The sequence below is a fragment of the Rousettus aegyptiacus genome, unplaced genomic scaffold, assembly GCF_014176215.1.
Source record: "Rousettus aegyptiacus isolate mRouAeg1 unplaced genomic scaffold, mRouAeg1.p scaffold_m13_p_3, whole genome shotgun sequence".
Taxonomy (NCBI): domain Eukaryota; kingdom Metazoa; phylum Chordata; class Mammalia; order Chiroptera; family Pteropodidae; genus Rousettus; species Rousettus aegyptiacus.
The window spans coordinates 107,267,214-107,293,807 of record NW_023416306.1 but is presented as its reverse complement, the minus strand read 5'-3'; the positions used below and the strand labels follow the sequence as shown (position 1 = coordinate 107,293,807).

Below are 26,594 nucleotides of genomic sequence, written 5' to 3'. Positions count from 1 at the left end.
TGCCCTAAAAATTAGTTCATATGGCTTGAACTAATTCAAAGTAAAATAAATGTATAACCTTTACTATATCATCAGTTATCTAGGAAGGCACAGACTTTAGAAGACCAGGAAAGAGCTATTTTCAATAACAAGGAGGCACAGACTCAGAATCCAGAAGGTAGTTGAGTCTATAAATAGCAATTAAAAAGACAAAATGGAAGAAAACAGGTTTCCATTATCCAGTTGTTTCAATTTTCCTAAAATCTCGACATGTTTGAGCCTTTTCTATGTAAGGACAAAACAACAATCTCAAAAAAGGGTGCCAAACAGACCACAAAGCATTGATGAAAAGGCTTAATAATGTATTTCCCAAATGTTTTCATTAGGATATGAAGGACTCTCCGCTCCACAGTTACTTGTCTCCTTAATTCAATACCTACCCTAATGAAATATAATTTGAGTAGTGTACATTGATATACATAATGATTACAACTCAGGGAAAATTATATCTAATACATTTTAAGGGTTTTGTGGAAGCCGCTGTGAAACAAAGAATTTGAAATAAACAATTATAAAATACAAAAATAAAAAACCAGGGTTTTTTTCTTCAAATTCCTGGTTTAATAAGGATGTGTTTATTTTGAGAAAAAAAGGTCCCAAACATCAGGCTGTTCACAAAAATAACCCACAGTATCAACTTTAGAAAACAAATCTTAAGACTATTACACTAATTATTTTCCTAGAGGATGCATTTGACATGCCAACTCTCATTCACAAAAATAACATTGTTACATTTGTGTTGAACAGTCCCACACAGCACTCTTATGTGGGGTATAACACACATACTCTAACTCAAAGCTGCTCTCAGGTACTACTCAACTAATGAGACTGCCTTTGCAGTTAGGGAAGCAACTACTGAACTCATGTATGAATGGAAAGAACTGTACTCCCTGTATTAACAAGAGATTATTTTGGAGACAGTTGATAAAAACCATACATCCTTTTTATTGTTAAGTCATAAAGAGGTATCAAAATTAAAAGCAAAAATTACAGGGTAAGACTTAACATAACTACTAGGAGCATCAAAGGAAGTGAAATGGGACTAGGCGCAGGGCAATATGAATTAATGAACATGGGAAGGACAGGACGGGGAGAACAGTGAGTATGTGCTGAAGATACTAGGGGAGAGGATCTGGTGAAAATTTTGATCTTAGACAAGCGCCTAGGTAAAGAAATAATGGGACAAGATTTCTAAACCCCACTATGTGCTTAAGAGTCATCCTCGCCATTGGCGCTGTCTCTGTCATCCTCTCCTTCCTCAGCCTCTTTTTCATCATCCTTGATCAACTCCAGCTGTGAGAAACAGACACAAATAGGATGGAGTTAGAGGCACTCCATGTGTCCCTGATCCCCCCTCCACCACCTCTTTCTTTCCTTTCCCGTGGTTTTCACCTGGTCATCCCCCCGATCTTCATTATCATCATCATCCAGTAGGTCCCCCTCCTCAGCAGAGTCATCTGCACCCCCCTCAGACTCCATCTTCACGTTAGTCTCATCTTTCTTCAGGGAGCTGCTGCTCTGCTCCTCTTCTGACTTATCATTCTTCATCTCTACTGGGGATGAGAAGGACAAGTCTGTCTAGGGGCAAGTAATGTCCACAGGATGTAGACAATCCCCACTAATAATCGTACAACTGCAGCACAAGTCTAAATCCTCCCACACAAATGACCTTCCCAATTCAAATTCCCATAGTCAGTTGCTTTATATCCCACTAGTCCAATGAATATTTTCAACTATCTTAGGTAACTAACCCAAAACTACACACAACAAGCAGCAGGACTATTTACCTCCTTGTTTGCTCTGTTCCTTTTCAATTTTTTCCAGGCTTTCCAGTAGAGAATCCACTTTTTGTTTTATCTGCGTCAATTCCTTCTTAATGGTCTGAAGGTCATCTCCTTTCACTTTTAATATAAACAAAACCATAAATGAGAATCAAATGTACCAGAAGCTACCAGTTACCAAATACATTCCTAGTAGACTATACACTAGCAGCCAACAGGAGATCCGCAGGGAGAAATGAAGCCAATAATAAATAGATTGTCCTAGTAATGGGGACTTTTGATCTTTTAGTTTGGTAGCTGAAAACTGAAACCAATGGTGCCTTACTCAACTAGCAGTAGCATTCTGACTTTTGTAGGCCTGCTGAAGATTTCAGTTCCTTTTGAAAGCACATTCTGTACTGATTTACTGATATGTATTTCACAAATTTAACAGATGCCTCGACTCTCTAAAGCCTAATAACTTTATCCAAACTAACAAGGTCTTAAGGATAAAAGACAGTCTAGAGTTCATCCCTTAATCCCTATCTTCTTCTCTTTCATTATTTTGATTATACAAAGGCATTTGTACAAAAACTGAACATTATTAACTGTATTGATTTCCCTATTTCAACACACAAGAAATACCAGAATTACAAAACTGCAATAATAATACATACATTTTCCAGATTTGGAAGAAGATCCTCGTTGTCCACTCTTAGAATTGAAGCCACTTTTGCCCCTTCGTGAGGTGTTTCCTGACACACGCTGGCGTTTGGAGGGCACTACAGCCCGAGCAATAGGAGGAGGAGGAGGAACACGTGCTGGGTAACTGTACATCCTATAGATAAGAAAACAGAATTCCTTCACACTAAAATAAAGTCAGCAGGACCCAAACAACAGTGACTTTATAAAGTAATAATGTCCAGTCTCTTAATCATTTATTTTCCAATTTCATTCAAAAGGCCAGTAAAAATTTTCACCTTTTGAAATTTTTAAGCCTGCCACTTTTCTTCAAGAAAATACTACAATATACACTAACGCATCCAATGATAGGGTTGGCTGGCCTTAAGCACTGGACTAAAAGGTTCCTATGTACTATGGTAAACAGTAGTTTTTATAATGCATGGCTTTTACCTTGACCTTATTCTTTTTACATATATGCTATAATATACACAATTCATATAAGCCAAAGAAAATATTCACAAAAGGAATTGCAATTAATTGAGTCTGCAAATAGGAATATTCATTGTTAGCTAAATCCTGGTTTTTTCACCCACAGAAGCATACAAAATCATTACTACTAGTTAGTGATTGCTAGGTTGAACCACATAAACTTGCCAATATTAACCATGTTGGGCCTAAAAAACAAACAGCCATTTCGTGTGTTAGCTGTGTGTAAAATACCATGACCAATTCTAACAACATTTATGCATAAGCTCTACTCAAAGCTCTAACAGGACAGAGAATATTTTTTATCTTGCCCACTATTCACTAGTGCTTATATCCACTGCCCAGCACACATTTGGCTCTCAAAAATCACTGGTTGATCAACTGCTGCTTCCACTGGATAAGTGTCCCTGTGATAGCTAAAGATAGGTAAGGCAAAGAAAAAATTCAAAACACAACCAAAAACTTCTTACATGGACATCAGTTCTAGAAAGATGCTAGATTCCATGCTGCTATTTTTACAAAAGCCTGTGGCAGCGCAGACACACCAGTAGAATAAAAACAAAAAACTTAAAATTCTAGATCTGCACCTTTCTAGCAATCAATTGAACTCCAAGGCCCAGGTAGTCTTCTATAAAGAACACCTAACTGTTGCTCTGTCTTAGTTCAAAGGTTTTAAGGAACTAATGTGATGTATTAAACAGCTTTGAAATCTTTAGAATTCATATATGTGATGTTGAGTCTTCTCTTTTTATATATGTCATTCATTAATCGCTAGTCTTCTGAGTTTGTAATAGTCCCCAATCCTCCTAGTAGTGAAAACACCGATTTTACAGGCTCTCATAGATAATTCTTCTGCTTAACCAAACTTAACCTAAAATGTTTCCATCCTATTTTAACAAGATTATATATTTTATCTTTCTCTATGATAGAAAAATTTTCCTAAATTAAGAAAGCGCATATACACACAGCCAAACAAGATGGGGAATGACTAATATTTACTGAAGCAGTTTTTTTTAGTCAATGGTCACCTACAACTTTTCCCCTTGAAATGTAGTAATTGCCACATGCCAAAGAATCAATGATGTTGTACTAGTTAGTAAAGCCTTATGTCTTTTTTCTAAGCTACAATAAAAACACTTTGAAGTTTGAGCCCCAGAAAGTAAAATTTATGATTCAAAATCAGGAAGGCCTTGGCACTTCTATAGTGGTCTCTTCTCAGTAGACAAGTTATTAAGTGAACTGTGACTTTATGTTATATTTAACCCATTTATGGGAATTAACATGGAGAAGATACTTTTTATTACCACTACTATTTTCCATTTTTACACAAAATTCCTTTTTTGGCCCCAAATTTTCCTACGTATAACGATTAAGAAACTATAAAATATTGGTGTTCAGAAACTACTCTCTTCTGTGCAAGATGACAACATTTATGATACTTTTAAAATAATTTCTGGAAGTAAATAAGGTTGAGTTATCTGTATCTTTGGGCATGAAAGAGCTCATGCCCCAGCCCTGAAGAATTTAAGAGATTTAACCTACCTCCCAAACCACTCACTCTCAATGGCACCAGTCTCCAAAACAATGAGCTAGCCATTCCAGATTCCCTATACTTTATGGCACTGAATTCCCTTTGAACTATACTATTTCATCTGATCCAGGACAATGGCCATAATGAAAATAAGCCAAGAAATGCAATTTGTTTTGAATCTGTGTAATGGCCTCATGAACACAAATGGGAGTCAAATGCTCTACTTCCTGGAAGAAAAATATATTTAGAAACATCAACTGATAATCCCAAAGGGCTTTTAGTGCCATAGAAATTAAGTGCTGCTCAAGCAAAAACGGACCCCTAAAAACTTCTAAAGGAAGTTTAAGCTGATCTTGCTTCAAAAATGTCAAAGTGCATGGCTATGAAACATAAAGACAACACGAAGAGAAAACTCATACCTACTAGGATAACCCTTAAGGGATAGATAATAGGAAGCTCAGCATGACAGCTTTAAGAACTAGTTATAAATTAATCGTTTTCTCCATGTATAGTAAATCACCTAAGGCAACAGCTGCTGATCCCCTACCAATAAAGCCCAAGTCATTAAAGTCTTCATGAAGTTTCATTATTACCAAAGGAACAAATACTAACACCTAAAAGAATTATGACTGCTACCTAAATCAGAAATCTGCACAGTAAGTGTTGTTAATAAAATCTAGTCTGAATAAAGATAATTAAAATGCTGTTTTAAAGAAAACTAAACATTTCTGGATTTACATCAGCTTACTACTACTACTCATCTGAACAAATAAGACAAAAAGTCTTTATCCTAATCTCCAAGCTAAAACATTAGCATTACAAGGCACTTATTGAAAATACAGGTTTTCAAAGGCAAGCTTCTTAACGCATTTCGGGTCATAACAACAACAATAACAACAATAAATTTGATGTGAAAACACGTTAACCAACACTTAACATAATACCTAGAGGATATTATGCTAAGGGAAGAAGTCAGACAAATACTATGATCTCATTTACATGTGAGAACAAAATAAATGAACAAACAAAACAAAGAGGCTCATAGATACAGAGAACAAAATTGATGGTTGTCAGATAGGAGAGGAATTGGTGGGGCTGGGTGAAGGAATTAAGTACAAACTGATAGTTACAAAATTATATAAATATCAAAGTACTACGTCATATAACTAAAGCTAAAAAAAATACTGAATGCCAACTCTAATAGAAAAATAATAAAACTCCTCTAAAATAGTTTTAAAAAGAGATTTCAATCACTATCAAAATAGAAACAACTAGAATACATTACTAAAAATCTATATTTTCCTAAATTCATTTATTTAATGTAACATAGAAGTGTCCTGTCTTAAAAATTTGGACTAAAAATAATTTAAAGCATATCAATTACCAAAAAGGTAACTTGAGAACCAACTAGTTGTCAGATATTGTTGCCCACACACAAAAAAATACAACATGAAATAATTTAAAGGTGAGAGCACTACAGTAAAGTTACCTCCCCCCAGTACAATACTAATTTATCAAATTCAGTTTAAATATGCAATCCCATTTTAATTTCAGTAAAGTGTCCGGAGGTTATCATTTCCTTCCACTTCATTCTTTTTTATCTACAATGGAAAATTTCAAGATGAATTTTATTCCTGCTTGCCTTTGATTTTCCTAGAAAAGAGACTGATTTTACAGGCTACTATAATTGAGCTTTAGCATGTCTGAGAATCCCTGAAATTGCTAACATTCTGTGAATGTACCCATTCGCAAAAAGTTAAAAACCACTGATTTAGAAACAACAGGAATATTCCACTCTATTTAAGCTAATCAGGACCAAATCTAGAATATTATGTGCCCGTATCTGAGAAATATGCTTTATAGAGACACAGAGAAAAAAAATAGGTACAAATCCCTAAGATTCACAAGATGATTTTAAGGAAGTGGAGATGAACAAAGATCCCAATGAATAAATTATCAGTAAAATGTAATTTGTGGGACACATACAAAGAACCGTAAAATACAATGTGACACAACTGTAAATTTATAAATTTTAAGAGCCAACCTAGCTCTAATAATTAAATCCCAATTAATAATAGATCCCCGTCTCAAATTCTATAGCTACACTTTAACACATCACTTAAAAAGTTGAAATTAAACTAAAGCACTGAGTAAAGATCTTCTGCTATTATGTTTTATAAAAGTTTAATTCCTACCAGTGTGCTCTAACCGGTGACAATCTACAACTTCAATTTTAAATTTCCTAACATGTCACCAGAGTAAACCTTCAGAACATACCCTAATACATAACATTATAAAAAAGGACCTTACAAAATTTGTTTTATTTAAGCTAAGCAGTTATATTGCATGAACAGAGTATCGGGTAGTGATATTCATGAATACCAGAATTTCTAAAACCGTTCAAGATTTAAGGCTTTCAATAACTGATATCTGTGAACATTACAAAATAATTTCTAAATATTTATTTCCCAGTCTTCATAAACGCTTCTGTGAAACTATGATGGAATGATTTAGATAGCTATTTTCCAATATCTTTTAAAACAACCAAAACATTTCCCACTAACTGTATAGATGGCACAACTCCCTCAGCAGACTTTTAAAATCTTATGTTTTAACACGGTTAACTAACGAAATGAAATTATCTTAAATGTTATTATCAAAGATTATGAAATAAAATTCAAATGTAGACAAATACCTACTAAAATCTAGAAATTTAAGTTCTAACTACTGTAATTTTTATAGCATATATTTTTTAAACTTCGAAGCTATATTTTGAGTATACTGACTTTAATTATGTAAGAAAAAAATGTCCTAAAAATGACTGTGTAACATGTTTAAATTATGTGTATGTTAAAATGTAAATATAAAATTACATGTTAAAAAAGATCCCTGAGCCCTCATTTTCATGATGTACTTGGAATTCTTGCTTTTGAGTTTAAAAATAAATCAACTAGCTAAATTTTTATAATTTTTGTCTGTCTGTAATGTTATCTGCAGGCTCTCCTTCACAAATATGCTGTCGTGTTAAGTCTGGGAGAAGCCAAACTGGATATAATTGTTAACTTACACTTGTTTTGCTCAGGTAATTTATGGATGAAGTGCCAATTACCAAGGTAAATGTGTATAGTTGCACTTTATGTTCCTTAACTTTCTTCCTGTTGACTTTATCCAATGATACATAAAGGATACAGATTATCTGTATAACAGTCAAATTAAAAACAGCAAACACTGCTCAATCAGCATGATAAAACAGTATGATGTACAGGATCATTCCATATACATTTAATACACTATGGGGGAAAAAAATTTTGTAACAAAGAAAGGAAAGGAAAGAAAGAAAACTTTCATTACTATCCTTGGCATGTTTAAGAACCTTACCCGAAGAACAATGATCAAGATTGAGATATACCACATGCATTCCTTCATAGACAGGAATCAATAGCCCCTGCATATGTAGCATCAAAGGTGCCCATTAACAATGAGTACTGCAGTCTTTCAGCAAGATTTGTTGATATTAGTATTGAGGGGTATTTTTACAAATTCAAAGACACTTTGGATTGAAAACTGCCCCACTGATTTATTTTTATAACAGCTTTCCATGGGGGAAAAATTAAGTATGCATAGTCATTTAAAAAATGTATGCGACTTTACAAATTTTAAAATATGAAAACTGCATCTTAAAATTAAGACAGTGATGTGTGTCTTGATGGATTCACTGAGAAGCTATGTTACAAGAAACTAGATGTTTCACTGGAAGACAATTTGAAAATTCACCCAAAAATCTTCTTAATAAAAAAGAAATCTGAGCAATAACTAGGAGGTTGCTTTGAGTCTTGGATCAATCTTTTAATCTTTTCAGTAACAGGACTGGATCCAAGACTATGTTAAGAAGCACGATTTTTAATCTGACTTTGCTTCTGTTTATAAAGCTTTCCATTCAGGTGATAATCTCTTCTAGACTCCTCACCAAAGATTTATAACATCAATAATCTGTCCTGATGTTCTCAACAAATGCTCCAAAATATCACACTTCATATCTTTTTTGAAGATAATGTCTTACACTGTCAGTGTGGTCAGATTTTTAGTTTTAAAAAGCTGAAATTATTAAAATATTTATGAAGAATATTGTTTATAGACCATACATTAAGAACTTGTAAGCCCATTCATTCCTATATTCTCATACATTTGTTTCACTTATGATAAAATTTATTTTAAGATGCTGTCTGAGAAAACAGATTTGTGGTTGCTATGGCACGGGGTGGAGGGAGGTAACTGACTACAACAAAGGAACTTTATGGTGAAATTTTGGGAGATATAGACCTATCTGTATTTTAATTGTTCTGGTAGGCACATGGCTATTCATGTCAAAATTGTACACCGAAGGCAAAAGTTTTCTATGTTGTCTCCAATTTCTACCTTTCATTCTCTTCTCTTGAATCTCCTTAAGAGTATCCCCCCACCATTATCAAAACCTACCTCTGTCAAAGTCAATGTTCTCCACATTGATAAATCAAAAACGGACATTTCTAAACCTTCATTTATTAAACTATCAATATTTGTCAGTTCATCCCTCTACCCTTTTGACATTCACACAGTTTCCAGAACACTTCATGCTTCTGGTTTTTCTCTAAATGTTTTTCTTTACAGCATTCTCAATCATCTTTGCTCATTCCTCATCTCTCAGGTCTTTATAAGTTGCTGTGCTCCATCCAGGGATCTCTCATTTCTATTTCCACTCATCTAGTACCATGATTTTATGACTTGTGAGCAGAAACAACTACCTACTACTTAACATCTCTCAAAGTAGATGTGTACAGGGTGCACTATGTCCACAACTAATCCACCCTTCACTCTAGTTGCTCCAATGTTCTTCCATTGTCAGTGTCTATAAATATCAAGTCTCTAGTTGTCCAGGCCAAAACTCTGGTGACATCTTTGATTGCTCTTCTCAGCCCACACATTGATCTGTAAGCAGCAAATCTATCTGTAACTAACTTCGAAATTCAAACACTTCTCACCACTCCCACTCCCAGTTCCCTGGTCCTTCCCCAAATGATGCTTGCCTAGATAATTTCATTGGCCACTATTCTATTTCCAGAGTAATCTTGTTAAAATACAAATAAGATCCTCATCCAATGCTCAAATGGCTTCCCATCTCATTCAGAGTAAAAGCTAAAGATATGCAATGCTTTAAAATGCTCTGGGCGATGTGTTCAATCCAACCATCTTCTCTTCTCTTAAGCCATCTGTTCGCCACTATAGTATCCCTGGTATACACAACACTTCACAGTAAGATCTTGACAAATATTTGCTGAGAAAATAAGTGATTTTTCTAAACTGGCTTCTAGGAAAGAATTTATTATAAATCACGTTACCAACAACAGATAACAAATCAAAACTACCCTTATAGCTGGAAAATCAGGACTGGTCTGCCTCTTTCTATTGCAAAGATTATTGGAGGTTTTAGCCCAAGAAAAATCAGACAAAATTTGAATAATTTACCAAAAATGGAATTGTTTTCAAGCTATTTATCACAAAATAAACTTCAAATCTTGTGCCTATAACGAACGTGATTTTGGACTATCATGTTATGCTCCCCTGTGAAGAAATCAAAAATACAAATTTCTACGAGTTTCTCCTGCTTGTAATTTTTGTTCTCTAATAATCTGTCCCCACTGCTGAACTCCAATAATCTCACTGTAATAAATTTTGGTCACTGTAAAATAATAAGGTCCTGAAAAAGAGGGTTATCTGCCCAAACAAGTCAAATTCTATTCAATGGACTTTGTTTCTCATTCCTTGGATTAGTTATGAAAAGGGTATCAAAATGTAATCTCATCCTATTTATCCAAAGCATACCTACTCTTTCTTTACCTGAAAAATAAGTTTCCTGAATATTCTGTCAATAGCCCTTGTTAGCTTAGTTCCAAACTACAACCTGGTTCTCTAATTTCTTGCCTAAGAGCAGTCTTTACTTGTAGCATTCTAGACCTGCACTGTCCGAACTCAGTGAACTCACTAGCCATATGCAGTTAAATTAAACTGAAAATTCAGTTCCTCAGTTCTACTAGCCACATTTCAAATGCTAACCAGCCAGATGTGGATAATGTCTTCCATACTAACAGTGTAGATATAGAATTTTTATACCACCATAGAAAGTTTTTTTGGACAGCACTGTTTTGGTTTGTTGCTTCCTCAGACATCTATTTACTACCTATAAAAAATTTCCAAAGACAGCCTAGAGTTTTTCAGTTTATAACAAAACCATAATCCTTAGAAACCAGTTAAATGTCCTTAGTAAATTGGTTAAGTTAATACAGCTACAATCACAAAACAGTAATAAACTTCGACTGTCCATTTCACATATCTCCAGAATATACGAAGAAACCTCACAACTCAATGATGATGAAAAACTCCATTAAAAATGGGCAACAAACATTTTTCTGAAGATAAACAGCCAATGAGCACATTAATGTTCAACATTAAGTTAAGCAAAGGCAAACAAAAACCACACTGGCATAACATTACTAATCTTCTCAAACGGCTTAAATAAAAAAAGATAATAAAACAAATGTTGACAAGGATGTGGAGAAATTGAAACCCTCATACATGGCTGATGGGAATGTAAAAATGGTACAGCTGCACTGCAAGACAGGATGACAGTTCCTCAAGGTTAAGACCTGGCATTATACTCCTAAATGTATACCCAAGAGAAATAAAAATATGTCCATGCATACGTGTATACAAATGTTCATAGCACTGTTACTTAAAATGTGGAAACATCTTAAATGTCCAACAACTAAGAAAGAATAAACAAAATGTGGTATTATCCATACTAGAGAACATAATTCAGCAATAAAAATGTAGTACTACTACATGGTACAAAATGGATCAATGTGAAATATTACTCTAAGTGGAGGAAATCAGTCACAAGACACATATTGTGTGATTGTACTGATATGAAATATCCAGTATAAGCAAAACTATAGCGAGAAAGTGGATTTCTGGGTGCTGGTTCTGGGGACAAAGTAATAGGGAATGATTGCTAATAAGGTAAAATTTATTTTGGGAGTAATGAAATGTTCTAAAATTAAAATCATGATCACGGTTGTACAACTCTGAATGTACTAAACCGAAGTGCACACTTTATAATGAATTTTGGAGTATGTGAATTATATCTCAATAAAGCTCAGTTTTTAAAAGGGGGGGGACGGGAGGGAAATAACGTTGACCTGAAAGAAAGAATGTCCAGAAGCAGACTGCTGAAACAGCAGAGACTACCTTTGGATTAGACAATAATATAACCAAAACATCACTTAATTCAGAGCCATCTGGCATCTCTGATCCAGATTCAAATGCTTCTCTATTTTTCAAAAAAACCTATCTCCCAACTACTCAACAAGAGTCCAGGAAACAAGAAAATAACTCTAAGTAGAATATAAATTTTTAAGTCTATTAACAATCAATTTCATGTTTAAAGTATATTTTTATATTTTTACTCACCTATACCCTCATCCAAATTTCTCCTGGCAACTATAACACAAGTCAGGTTCCCACAACAAAAATACAACCAATACAAGGAGGCTCTGAGCAAATGCAAAATCTTACCTCATGCCTAAAATGACATCTAAAATGTCACTGTAAGCTGACAACTAAAGAGGCATCTCTTAGCTTTTCGAATAGCCCAGAACCTGTTGCTCTCTCTGAACCATATGCTATTTCATGCAAACGACCTAACCAATTCTCCTAAACCTGAGTATTTCATATAATGTCCCTTTACACACATATACAAAGCCCATCTTTCAGGTCCAGCACTGCTCAGGAATGAGAAACGGAAGAAAAGGAGAGAAGCAATATGACAACTCCTATGACCTCAATAAGGTGGCATGTCCTCCAAATATATTTTATATTTGATTTATTATCCAAAACCTAAATCTTGGTGTGCCTAAACAAAATAATGGCTCAAATACTGAACATGATAGCCTCTTTTGCCCATTTTAATTTCGATAGCCTGCCACCACTATACACATCAACTACTTTCCTTTACTATTGAGCAGCATACCTTCCTGGAAAAGATGTGTAAAATAAGAAATCAACAACAAAACTGCTTGTTCCCCAAAACTCAACTCAAACGTCTAACCTCTCTTCATTTCAACCTTTAAACGCATAATTCTACTCAAAAAAGATAAAATCTCACCTAGGAATACCAGGTGCTATAGGTGCTAAAAAAAACAAAAACAAAAGATAAAATTTCAGCAATACTTGACTCTACTCTTCCCACAAAACACCTACTTTCCTAACTTTAACCCAATAAATCACACCAAGCCCAGACTACCTCTCTATTCCAGCATTCACACAATGGTAACTACTTATATCATTTTGCCCCTTTAGTTTCTCTTTTCTAGCCATGGGGCTGTTTCTAAACTTTCTCTGCCTACAAGACACAATCCCTTAATGTGCCATACAAAGCCCCTTATAATCAACTATCCTTCCAATTACAGCTGCCAGTTTCCCCAAATACACCAGAGATACATACTCACAACTCTGCATCTTTATTAAATGCTGTTCCCTTTATCTGCTTAATAACCTTATTATCAAAGGTAAGTTAAAATATAGCCCTTTGTGAAACAAAATGGGCCTCTTTAAATCTTAAAGATGGAACTCAGAGCTCCCCAAAGGGCAACACAATTCATCTTTCTAAGAGCTAATCCTGTACAGTGCAAGACACATAAAACTCGTTAAATTTCACAGCATTTTCTTCACTGTACACTATATTGTTATACACGGGTTGTATTTGTTCGGTGAGTGGATGCACTTCATTTCTTAATCATGGTGTACTGGCATATTTACTTAACGCCATACTGCCTATTATACTACTATCTAATAATAATTTCAAAGTGAATGAATGAAAATCAATGTGGAAAGAGATTTTAAAGAGGACTCACATGGAACTGCATCTTTGTCAGCTTATAGGTTTATCGAACTTTCATCATTAATAAAGAATATGTTATGCACACAAGGGTAACTTATATAGTCCCCTGGTTTTATAAATAGACCCTGAATAAACATTCATCTTGAAAGATAAAGCTACTTTGGGGCTTGTTTTCCTACCAGAAAAAAAGGGTCGTTAAGGAATCTTTGGGTAATCATAAACCATGTATGATAGAGTTTATAGTATATCTGAAACAGAGTTAACAGCGTATCAGTGTCAGATATTAATAAATTATCTAAAATGGTGGTTTCACATAAACTAACAATTTATGTTAATTCATCTAAGAACTTCCACACTTTTAACAGCAGGAATGGCCTTACAAACAAATGGAATCCAAAATTCTACAAGAACAAAATGGCAATAGCAAAAACTTGCATAAAAAATTTTTCCAAACTAAGGCAATGACTTAATGGTTGCAGGTTAACAGTTTTTAACTCTTCCCCATCCCCACCTGAAAGTCAGTAACCTTACTGCAGCGAAGGCAGCAGCATTAAGGCCACAGAATCCAATCATCTGTTGTCTCCCTCAGAAGACAATATATGAACATGTGACTCAGTTTTTTATCATCTGATTATCCTCCAGTTTTAAAGGTAAAGTATTTACAATCTTTGGGACTTGATCACTAACACCCATGAATACCCAAGCAAAAATACAAATCACTTAAATCCTAACAAACATTGTCAGTCACCTACTTCCTGATAGTTGAAATGTTTCTCCTCATAAAACACAAAATGCCTACTTGACATTTCTGTCAAGTCAGGCAAATCATGTTTGAAGTGCATACTTTTAAATGAAATAGTCTGGTCTATCTCCCACCCAATTATAGAGGGGAAAAAAGGGGGGGGGGAGGAGAAAAAAGATAAAAAAACCTGAATCCTCCAATCAAGCCTCCTAATCCACCTACTAATGCACAGGAAATATAGTTGGCAGAAGAACATGCTAAAGAACACAAAATACAACCCACAAAACCAAGTCTGCAAAAACTGATGAAATTAAGGAATTCTATTATTTTATGTACAAATAGTATTATAGTTATGTTTATAAAAGCACTATTTGTCTTTTACTGATACACTATTCTTTATATGTATTTGAAATGTTCCATAATGCAGTTAAAAAAAAGTTGAAGTAACTATTAAAAAGGGAGCGTGTTCTATAAACTTTTTTTTTCATTATTCCTTGCTATCTGTACCTCTTATCAATTTAGCTCTGCAAAATTCCTCTCTTAAAACAACTTTTCCAAAATTATTTAAAGCAAGACAGCGATGGTCAAAGTTTTGCTGCCTTGCAAAGACAACTAAAAGTTTTAGAGACCTACTCTCATGAAGGTAGAATTATACACTATTAAAGTTTCTATACACTCAATTTAAAATAGAAGTTTATGCTAGAGTCCATGCTACCCCAGAAATTATATCCAAGAAAATGTGTCTTAAAATATTTTTAAAAGGAGTGACAATAAAGAAACAAAGTAAGAATCACAGAAATAAAACTACTTCCTTATCCTTTGCTGTCAATGATTCTCAACCCTACTTGGACATTAGAATTCCTTAGGAGGCTTTCAAAAAATATACCGACTTTGGTCATGCCACCCTGAAAAGCCCAATTCTGCCTCATCTCGGAAGCTAAGTAGGGTCAGGCCTGGTTAGTACTTGGATGGGAGACCACCTAAGAAGACCAGGTGCTGTAGGCATAAAAAAATAAGGGACTGTAAACTGACAAGGTCCTTGCAATCTGTGAGGTCAACTGAGGGTTGCCTCACCTAAAAAAAAATAGAAAATAAATAAAAAATAAAGATACCAATATTTACAAGTCTATCTAGACCAACTGTATAAAAACCTCTATAGGTATAGTTAGGCATGGATATCTTTTAAATGTGACCAAGAGATTCCCATGTGCAGAATAAGTAAAAGGACAGTTACTTCAAACTCACTAGGTTTCAGGGCCTTCAAGTCATTCAATCAGTGACCAAGTTTTCCCAGATCTATTCTCTCAACTGTTTATGGTCTGCCATTTTTATATTTTATTATTTTCAAAATGTAAAAATCATTAGTTTTTAAAATGTCTTCAAACAGTATCTGAAAAAATCTCAAGTACAAATAGCCATTTTGATGATGCATGAAAGAGACTCAAATCACAAAACCTTATGTTATAGCATTCAAGGATTTTTACAATGCAGATCCAAACTATTTTTTCCAGTTACTCTTTTGGCCTTTTAGTGACTAGTTACCATAGTCTAAGTGGTATTTCTCAAACACAGTATACATGTTCAGGTCTTCACTCATACTGTTTACCGGCTAACTTTATTCCTTTTCTCAGCTCCCTTCGCATAATTGATCAACTGAGTCCAAATGTTTCTCTTCTGCAAAATGTTCCCAAATCAAGGATGATAATTACTTATACTCCAAAAGCAGCGCTGATCTAGCTAGAATTCTTATATATATTAACATAAAAATACTAATGACTGGAATACTGGAATCATAAGGTGAAAAACAGCAAAAATTTATATTGATTTCTCAAGTCCAATGTATGAATACGCTCAAATACTTCCATACAATGCATAATTTAAAATGCAGCAAATCAAACAGACCTAAGTTTCCTTAACATTTATGAAGACTATCAGAATGCCAATGTAATACTAATACTTTTTGCATATCGTATCATTCACCAATGACTAATTCCTACATGAGCTCTAAATCCAAAATTTAAAGCCATCCATGACCTATCCCTACCCACACAGCTTTCCATTTTATTTCTCAAGACTCTCGAAAACAGATTAATGTTCTGATGGCACAAGAGGAAATCATAATCATTATTCGAACCTCCTTGATTTTTATAACTATGCCATGACCCCCTGTATCCTATTTTGTATTAGCTGGTTTGCTTAAAGGTGACCAGGAATTGAGGTTAGACATCATTTTTTAATTTTGTTGTAATCCCATAAAATGCAAAGTCAAGTAGAAAGTATGCAATAGGGAAATAGAGACCATGGAACTCCAAATTAAGCTCCATTTCATCATTAGGCAAGTCAGCCCTTTTATTTGGCATACAAATATTAAAGAGAAAACTGACTTGTGACTTGTCTCAAGAAAAACCATTACTCCAGAAAATACTGAGAATGTCCTCATATGTCCTAATGATATATAAACTGATTCTCTGAAATTAACAGAAATGTCACCTTACCTAATCTACCTCTGACAATTTACAGGAAAGTATTTTTCATTTTGTATTGGCAGAAATGGAGGAATCTGTTTCAAACTATGTGTTCTTGTTCATTTCTACAAAAGGGAATGCTCATTACCACAAAACAAAATAAAATGGTTCTCACCAGACAGCTTTTTACTGGAAAAAACAAAACTTTAACATACCTGTCATAATAATCCCGTTGAAAATCATAGTCCAAGTCAAAAGAGGAGCTGAAAAATAAATACCAAACAGTTTTAATTTGGAGCTATTAATGTTCACTCACAAAAAGCTGATGGGGAAAAAAAACCCCAAACAAAACCCATGCCAAATCAACCTCTACAAACAGATAAACAGAATAATCCTCAATTGTTCAAACAACAGATCACTTAAATTCAAGCACCTTAGGCCACTGAGCATGCAGTGCCAAATTGCAAATTTACGCGAAAAGTTTTGTTAAAATTTCAACACACAATGTAATAGCTAAAATAAGAGCACTGAAAATTACAACAGTACACTAAACATTTTTTATGTCATCCTCCTTCCCTTTCTTACACCTCAGCTTCTTAAAAGCTAAACAACAACACTTGAAAGATTTCAATTTATGCTATAAATACCAAACTGCCCTTTAATAGTAAATATCTCAGGGAATTCTAATAATTCTCTGGGAAACAGACACAAAAGCAGTATATTGATACAAAATTAATAAAGCATTAATCTTACATAGATAAAACATACTATAGTTAACCCTCCCAACATCCAGAAAACAGAGAAGATGCCCACTGATGGACACAATGCAGTTATAAATAATAAAGTTCCGGACCTGAGTAGAGGGGACGGAGAAGGGTGTTCTGGTACTGACCCGTACATCTCCGCTGCAGATCGTTTCACACCTGCTTTTCCTCGGTTCACTTTTGGCTCTGCAGCCAGATTAATATCTGAAGAAAAAAAAACAAAAACAAAACAAAAATTTTAGTGACAACTCTGTTGGGAGAAAGGGTGAAATTTCAAACTTTTAAAAGTGTAAATAATCATGTAAATCAACAAAGGTCTAACACTGTATCTCATCTTTCCTCATATAAAAAAAAGCTCAAGAATTTTTAAAAGGCTAGAAGGACTTAATCTTTCATTCTTTTAGTCCTCTGTTCTGTACTCAAGAAATGTTCATTATATAGAAAACACTGAGTTTGTCTTTAGTACCTTCTACCCTCCGTTCCCACTTCAATGGAACTCTTACCATTCATTCAGACCACCCGTTCTGCTCATTCAGTTAACACATAGTTTCAACACAGAGAAAAGTATGACTGACTATAAATCTGCCTTTCCAGGAATGATTCTGTGCATTTTAAATTAGCACAAATATATTAGAAATGAGTGGCTGACCTCAGAAATAAAAACATACAATTCATGAAGTAATATGGCTGCAGTATGATACCTTTAAATTATCCACAAAGGCAAATTTTTATTCCCCTTGCATATAGAATCAGCTGTAAAGGTAGGTGCACGTAAAAAGGCTTGTAAAGAAATACTGTGCAGACTGTGAATCATTTAAGTAAACAACCTTTTTTATATATACACAAACACACACCAAGAAAAGGGAAATAAAGGAGCAATGGGGAAAAAAAATCCTGTAGTTTCCACTTACAACATTAACTTTTAAAACACCTATTCCAGTGGCCAGCCACTTACCCTTACCATTACCATTTACCATTGCCTACCAACAGTCCATGGTCTTTCTGGTAACTAGAGTCCATTTGTCAAAAACCAATTATCAAAGAGTAGCCCTCCAAAACTCAGTTCACCAAATGAGCAATTAAAAAACAAATTTTTAGTACATTGTCTATTTGCTAAAAACCATTACATCTATGAATAATCTTTGAGTTCTTGGTTCACTAAACTTATTTTTAATACTTAACATCTAATGCTTGTAACAATCTTGCTTTTTAGTTTTGACTTTGGAATCAAACTTTTAGAAAATTAAAGACAGAATTTTTTAAAAAGCAATTTTAAACGTAAGAACAGAACTAAACTGTATCAAAATTGATTACACTTGAGTTATTGCATGATTTTATAGGACTGAGTTTAATACCCAGAATATATATTAGTAAAATTGCATTTTAGTAAAAATACAGGCATCATTATTTTGAAACTATGGCAAAAGCGCACATAAAATTGTTACCTTAAAAAAATAAGTGTCCCCTATTCTGCCTCTTGAAACTACCTAGAAGCAATCAAAATTAAATAAACCCTCCACATATACGAATAGTGGTTTCTAAGTAATTCCTATTAATGGTCTACAGCCATGTCACCCTGAACAAGCCCGATACTGTCTGATCTCGGATGCCAAGCAGGGTCAGGCCTGGTTAGTTCTTGGATGGGAAACCACCTAGGAAGACCAGGTGCCTTAAGCATAAAAAATAAAGGATTGTAAGCTGACAAGGTCCTTGCAATCTGTGAGGTGTCCAAGGGTTACACGCCTAACAAACAAACAAATGGAGCTAAGGCTCTTAGGAAAAAGCGTCAAATTCTAGGTTTAGATCAAGATATATTACCAAATGACCTGGGACATCTTGTGGTATCAAAAAGCAAGGAAGCAGTATATTACATTAGGAAGGTCTCAGGACACAGGAATCAAGTTGAAGGTGATTCACAGGCTAAAGATAAATGATTTTGAGTTCTAAAAAATCATTTGCAATGGACTAAAAACACCAGTTAAAATTAAGCAAGCATTATATTTAACCCTTTTTCCATTTAGGAAAAAAAAGTCCAGCTTGCTGCCAGCATTCACTTAACATCATGCATAGGAATGCTACCTTTTCTAGGATGACATTTTCAGCGATCAAGAATCATTCTATTTTGTAAACGGAAATAACACTACCAAGAACAGAATGCTACTAATAATAGAATGATGTCATCTGTTTCCAAAAATTATCAATATACTAGAACAATGAAAATAATGAAAGCAAGCTATTTCATGGCAAACTTTGGGGGTAAGGTTAGGATTGTAATCGTGAGTTATCTCAGGGTACACACTGTAGCTGCAAACACTGATAGGCAGTACTCTCAGAGCAAACAGAAAAAGGTTTAAAGGTTGCTAGGGTAAATTAATTAGACCAAAATTTATAAAAGATTTATCCTGTTTTTCCGAAGTGAACAGTATTTCTGAAAAAACCAATATTCATGAGAAGTTCGTTTTAGAAAAATTACAGTTAATAAATGCAGAAGGCGTGAGAAAACCAACTCGTTTGCAGCCCCTAATGAGTCACTACATAAGTAATGATCATCAACAGATGATCACCACAAAATGAAAAATTAATGGGGAACTTTATCACAGATGGGTTAAGATGTAAATCTTAAACCCACAAATTATTCTTAGTATCACTAAAAATGGGAAAAATACTTTAGGCCATATAATGTGACACAGTAACACTATCTATAGAATATTTTCACCCGTTTTAAGGTTCTCAAGTAAATAGACTCGATTGGATCTTGGATCAAGTCTTCAGATCTGCACAGTCCAAGACAGTAAGTTTCTAGCCGTTAAGTGGCTACTGAGCATTTTAAAAGCATTGAGTCTGAAAATCAAGTACGTTTTAAGTGAAGCACATACAGTGGATTTCAAACTATGTACAAAAAGGATGTAAAATACCCCAATCGTATTTTTATATGATTACTATTGAAATGACAGTATTTTGCTTATATTGGGTGAAATATGTTAAAAGTAATTTCATCAATTTTTTACTTATTTTAATATGGCCATGCACAAATTTAAAATCACATAAATGGCTTGTATTCTATTTCTGACCGCACTGTTCCAGATCATTACATAAAACAGGACAAATAACACAAGCAATCAGTACTGCGTATGGGAATTACTAAAGATTTCTTGAACAAATCAACTGTTATTAATTTTTTAAATAAAAAAGGGACGGAGAAACTCGGATTTAAAGACATTAAGAAGTGGTTAATCACACGCATATGTGGACATGAACTGGACTTTGATATGAATAAAGCCAAGTTATAAAAAAGTTTGAAACAAAGGAAGAATTTGAATATAGACTATCAGTGGTTATCAAGGAATTACTATAAATTTTTTTGTGTGTGAAAAGGGCAGTGGGATTTGCATTTTGTTAAAAGTCCTTTTCTGCTACACATATACACTGAAGTCTTAAAAATACCCCAACAATTAAAAAAAAAAAACTGTAGTAGAAAAAGACACTAAGTCAAATGTTGGTGCCTGTTAAGCTAAGGGAGATGCTTATGACATACAGGATCATTATGTTCTTCTCTCCACTTTTGTTCAAAAATTTCCATGATAGAAAATAACAAGTATAATAAAAAAACTGGTTTCAAGATCTCTCACAGAACTCTTTAGTTCATTTTTGCTATTGCCATTTTATAGATGCCAAAGTCTTATATATTCTGAGTTTTCCTGTACTTTGGGTATAGGACAAAAAGTTATGAAATTTTCTTATGCATGCTCAATTACAACTGCTCTATGTATCTTAAATGTTAAGGATTATAAGATTCTCTAACGTCCAATATTTTTCCTTCCCAATCCACTAGAATTGGGACTTTAAAAATGTTAGCATTTGAGATGTGCTCATAAATGAAATGTTAAGTTATACAAAATTTTTATTCTAGAATGAAAGAGCTGTAATGAAATAATTACTGAGAAACCATAGCCAAATATCAAAAATGGTCTCAAAAGCCTTTGAAACTTTACTTTTTTTTGTTGTAAACATTTATTTAAATGTTATAATCATGGAAAGCTTAAGTTTTCAGTTGTATTATATAGGGAAACACCAATATGGAAACAAGGGGATAAAATCCACTCCAACTAGAGAGTAAACCAAGTAGGTTGTGAAGCCTAAATTGGACTTCAAATCTGTTTTACATTATGCATTTTAAAAAACAAAAGACAAATTCCTGAAAATGTCAAAAGCAAGAATTTAAGCCAAAGGAATATTTTTAAAAACTTTAAAGATTTTATTCAATTATGAAATGCTTATAAATCTAAAGTAAGTACCTTGTTCAACTGGTAAACAATATATTATCGACAATAGAACCAGGCATTCTTGGCCCTCAAGACATCCGTGTACTCTTTTTTATTCATAAAAAAGTAAAAAGAAATGGATTTGTCTTACAAACCTTTCAGTTTCCATAATATTCACAGCCCAAAAAACATATACTGTATCAAATTACACGACCCTGACAGCAAATCTTAGAAACCGACAAGCAATTATAAAACTATTCAAGGAAATTATATTCTGCAATCAGGAACATACTTTAGAGCTTTAATACTCATTATAATATAATATGTAATGATATTTCGTAAAGTTCAGAATATAAACCATTATTTGAGCAGAGCTCAATCAGATCTTATTTCTCAACATTTGAACATGCTAGATCACAGAAAAGACCTCTATTAGAACGAAGGCCTAAATGAACAGAACCAGAGTTCATGCTGTTAAAATAGATTTAGTAAGTTCCTTTTATTGAGTATAACATGCTGGATGAACTTCTAGAAGCTTTTCATGAGTTATCTCAATTAATCCTCAATTTAATTAAATTCTCTTGACAATCCAAAGTACTATTACCATTTTAACAAGTGAGAAAATTTAAGGCTCAACAAGATACATACACAGGCTGCCCAACACATACAATTGTGAAGAACCAATGTGGAACCAAGCTATCTGATTTCAAAGCCCACATGTGACTAGACTATATTGTCTTCCCCTCGTCCACTGTGAACTTAGCACTGCCATTCAGGCAGCAATTGTACCTTACGAAATATCATTCCTACCTCCCACTCAACCTTTACTCAAGACTGCCAAATGAGGGTTTTTCCAGTCTCTACTACACAATGCAGAATAATAAATAAAATCCTTATTTTGCCTATTATATCTATAAACCTAACATTTTTATTAGGTTGAAGTCAGTTAAAACATTCAGAAAATCTCAGACTATTATTTTTATGGCAAAAGGGAGAGAAAGATACATTAAAAAAAAGTTCTCATACATAATTAATGAAAAATTAACCCAACCCAGACCTTACCTAAAACCTGGCCAGCAATCATTCTGCCATCCTCTCCTGCCACAGCAGCCCGGGCATTTCTCTCATTAACATACTGAACGAAGGCAAAGCCCTTATGAACAGAGCAACCCACGATTTTGCCGTATTTTGAGAAGATCGCTTCCACATCAGATTTCTTGACCACAAGAGTATTGAGATTCCCGATGAATACACGGGAGTTCATGGAGCGAGGATCTGTCTTGTTGGTAACATTGCTGGCCATTGTCTTTGATGATAAGGTTCCTCAAAAGCCAAAAAACTGAAAGAAAAAAAAAGGAACTCAGGTGAAAAAATGCTAAAACAGCATTTATTCCTTGATAAAACCTTTTCTGCTCTTGTTTTGAACCATTTTAACTACCTAGAGTTGTAATATCAGCCAAGTTAAAACAGATCAACAGGAGCAAGAAGAGATCAGAGCCCCTGAATATATCCTTATAAATTCAATTTCCTTTTCTCTAGTCTATTCCAACAGTATTAGACTATCATTTCAAGGGGAAAAAACAATCTTCAGACTACTGGCAACACAATACTCTTCGACATTAATTCCAAGAGACCCGTTTTAAGGTTCTCAAGCAAATTAGAACCCCTTAAGCTCTCTATTACCAATTTCTCATTTTTCACCTTTCCAGTTGTGCTAACCCAGCCACTGCTAGCCACCTATCAATTGCACCTTCTTGCACATTTTTACTGAAATGAGTCTCAATCGTTCCCGCAAAGATACACAAAAATTCCAAATTCTGTCCACAAACCATTCTTTTAGCTAGATTAATGTGGACAACTAACACTGTGCCCACCCTTCATGTATAATTACCCTTTTAAATCAAAAGCAAGAGATAGAACCAATTCGATTACTCTGGAAATATCTATTCCCAGGTCCTTCTATTGATTTATAATATGCCAGATACTTTAAATTTAACACTATCTTTTTACAAAATGCAATGACTCTTTACTTCCTTTTTCTGTGATAACCTACAAATATGTGGGACATTTAATAATACTGGATGGTGATGATGATATAGCTAGCAGGTAGAACACTGCATGAATCAAAAGAGGACAAGATAACTTTCTTCAGACTATTTTGTAACAAAAATGATCTTTCTGTATGTATACTGGAGAGACAGGATCCTATTTTATATTACAGAGATTCGTATCTTAGGTCTTTTCCAAGTAAAACTATTTTGACATTCTTTTAGCTTTTTCATCTGACTGCTGCCCCGTGCCATTCTAACTGCCACACTTAAATTATGATTTAAAGTAACTTTCTTAAGATTTTCCATTCATCCCTTTGAAAGATAATGAAGAACCCCAAATCAAAAAAGATGTCAGTGTCTATCTAGCATGTTTCATGACGAGAATATCATGTCAAAATTGTTCATGGTTTATGTTAAAATGTCATATATATACATATATGCAATTAAACAGGTAGGACACCTCATTTAGGTATGACCACCGCCATGGTCATTTCATAAGCAGTACCAATTTTAAAGACGTAACTGCTTTTCCTGCCTAGCCTTTCTGAAATTCAAAAAATATTGTCTGTGTTTTAGTTTCTAAATCATATCTTTATAAACAGTAGCCACTGAGAATCACTGACAGCCTTCCAATTTTAAGTGTGAATGCCAGAAATCCTCAGAACACCAGGAAGAATTAAAACATAAACCTACTAAAACCTCTGATTTTAAATATCACTGCTGGCTATTAAGGCTTGCTATTTTAAGTTTGGATATAAGCCAGTTTTCAGGAAATGTTTTTCACAATTGACATATGAAACCCTGGGTTTAATAGAAGTAATTACCTGTGGGAGGAAAGAGGATAGTTTCTACTTGTTACCAGCATAGTTAACATGAAGTGAAAACATCAAAGACATTAAACTAATGTCCCTTTCACGTATTCTCCTTTGAACCACAGAACAGAAATGGATTTAAATGACTATTTTCTCAGTTTTCACAAGGATGATACATAGCTAATTCCAATCAAGATACACAGAATTCACTACGTACAAAGAATGCTATAGTAGTGTATGAAGGCTTCTCTCGAGAAATCCCATTTGAAAAGACTGGTAGAGAAACATTGTGTCACCTGAATTTGAGTTTAAGGATATGATTGTCTCATTTTCTTTCATTATGGGTGGTTCTAAAATGATACAAAAATCATGAATTTTTAACAGAGAAATAATATAATGACCCCAGCTTCAAAAGTTTGCCTATATAGGTCAATGGAATAGCTTTCAATGCCATACTTTAAATATTTAATTAAGGTATGAGCAACTGTCAAGACAGGTGAATCCATGAAGATCCATTAACCTCACTCCTAGAAACACATTCTCTTAAAAAACATTAATAGTTACTACAAATTAATACACTTCTTCACTGAACATTTCCTGAGTATCTGCTAAGTACTAGGAACCAGGGATACTTTAGGGTGCAAAGAAGAATAGATATGATTAAGAGGGAACAGACTTCCCAAAGTTTTCGAAATAATCAAATAATCTCAGATCACAACATTCCACCCTACCTGAAGTTACCATACCAGTGGAATCCCTGTTAAAAGGGGAAAAAATGATCAATACCTTAAATGTACAAAACTACTGGAAAAGAACTGGGATTCCTGGAAGAAAACAACAGCATAGTTTTTGAATCTTTGAATCCTCACACAAAAGCAAGTAGATAGTAAAGCTAAAATCCCACGGACATTTACAACAAAACTTGGTGTCAAGGTATCTCAAACCCCCAAAATGCAAGCTGGTTAAGGGCAAACTCAACAGCCAACACACACAGTATAACTTGAGAAGAAACAACCAAGAGCCTAAAAGAGAAGAACCAATATTAAGAAAAGCAGATGAAACAGGAAGGGTTTTACCTGATCCAACAGTAGGCAGTACAAAGAACTGTAATATAAAGGTCTGAAGGTGCTAGAGCAGCTTAAGCTCTTTAAAATCTCAAAACTCAGAGGTGCCATGTATACCACTCCATTCTTAATCTCTTTCCTCTCCCCAAAAGCAACTATACTTTAATCCCTTTCTTCCTTTAAAAATAATTCTATCACTGCACAAGCCTTACCCATTAAAACAAATTCGGTATCTTTTAAGGCTTTTGTTAGAGAAGTTCCCCTTCCACCAGTTAAGAATCCAGGGCATTTGATCTGCAGTTTCAGTTTGGATTTTCTGAAATGCCACACTCTTAGTACAATTCCACATATTCTTCTGTCCTCTGTATTTCCAGAAATTAGAAACTGGGATCAAAGACTTGATTAGATTCCTATGTCAGCAATCCTGGTACAAGACCATATGTAGGTGGCATTATCTTTTTGTGATGTTACTAATGTTTAAATTCTACCTTATCTCTAGAGGTATTATGGTATATTCCAAGGTTATCTCTAATATACTATTTAGAAAGAAATGAGAATAATTTCTTGGTTCTCACAGGTTATTAACAGTTTGCTTGTGCCCTTTATACTTCTAAGTCAGTTTTGCTGGGTATAAAATCATCGAATCACATTTTCTTTCTTTAAATATGTCATGCCATTCATTTCTGGACTGTCTGTCACAGGATTGTTCTAAGCTATAAACCTTGTTGGCAAAGTTCTATTTTTCCTGGATGAGTAATTAAAGGGTTTCTGCTTTATAACTCATTAGTTATCTTTTTTCAAAAGACTAATAGAAATGGAACAGATCTAAACAATTGATTTGAGGCTGCCTCATGGATCATAAAAGTTAATACTTGGGAATAATCTACCTTCATAATACAGGTCAATCTCTTAACTTTTTAAAGTACTAGGGAAAGAAGAAATGAGAGACTGTTCCAACGAGCTTAAAAATCCAATCCAAATCCAAATAGTCTTTAAGAAATA

At 34.2% G+C, this 26,594-nt stretch overlaps 1 protein-coding gene across 14 annotated transcripts in view; it reads right to left on the bottom strand.

The window, feature by feature from the left end:
• Positions 1–577: 577 nt before the first annotated feature.
• Positions 578–26,594, bottom strand: part of HNRNPC (heterogeneous nuclear ribonucleoprotein C) — a 45,500-nt gene continuing 19,483 nt past the window's right edge. For 7 of the 14 annotated variants that reach the window (XM_016165568.2, XM_016165571.2, XM_016165570.2 and 4 more), the window contains 7 exons: positions 22,728–23,004; positions 17,493–17,607; positions 16,855–16,902; positions 2,477–2,637; positions 1,827–1,940; positions 1,432–1,592; positions 578–1,332 (listed from right to left, as the gene is read on the bottom strand). In XM_016165568.2, coding sequence (XP_016021054.1) covers positions 1,249–1,332; positions 1,432–1,592; positions 1,827–1,940; positions 2,477–2,637; positions 16,855–16,902; positions 17,493–17,607; positions 22,728–22,968 — 924 coding nt within the window. In that variant the 5' untranslated portion in view covers positions 22,969–23,004 and the 3' untranslated portion in view covers positions 578–1,248. The remainder of the gene's footprint in view (positions 1,333–1,431; positions 1,593–1,826; positions 1,941–2,476; positions 2,638–16,854; positions 16,903–17,492; positions 17,608–22,727; positions 23,005–26,594) is intronic. The other 7 variants (XM_016165576.2, XM_016165579.2, XM_016165577.2 and 4 more) reach the window with 3 other exon arrangements.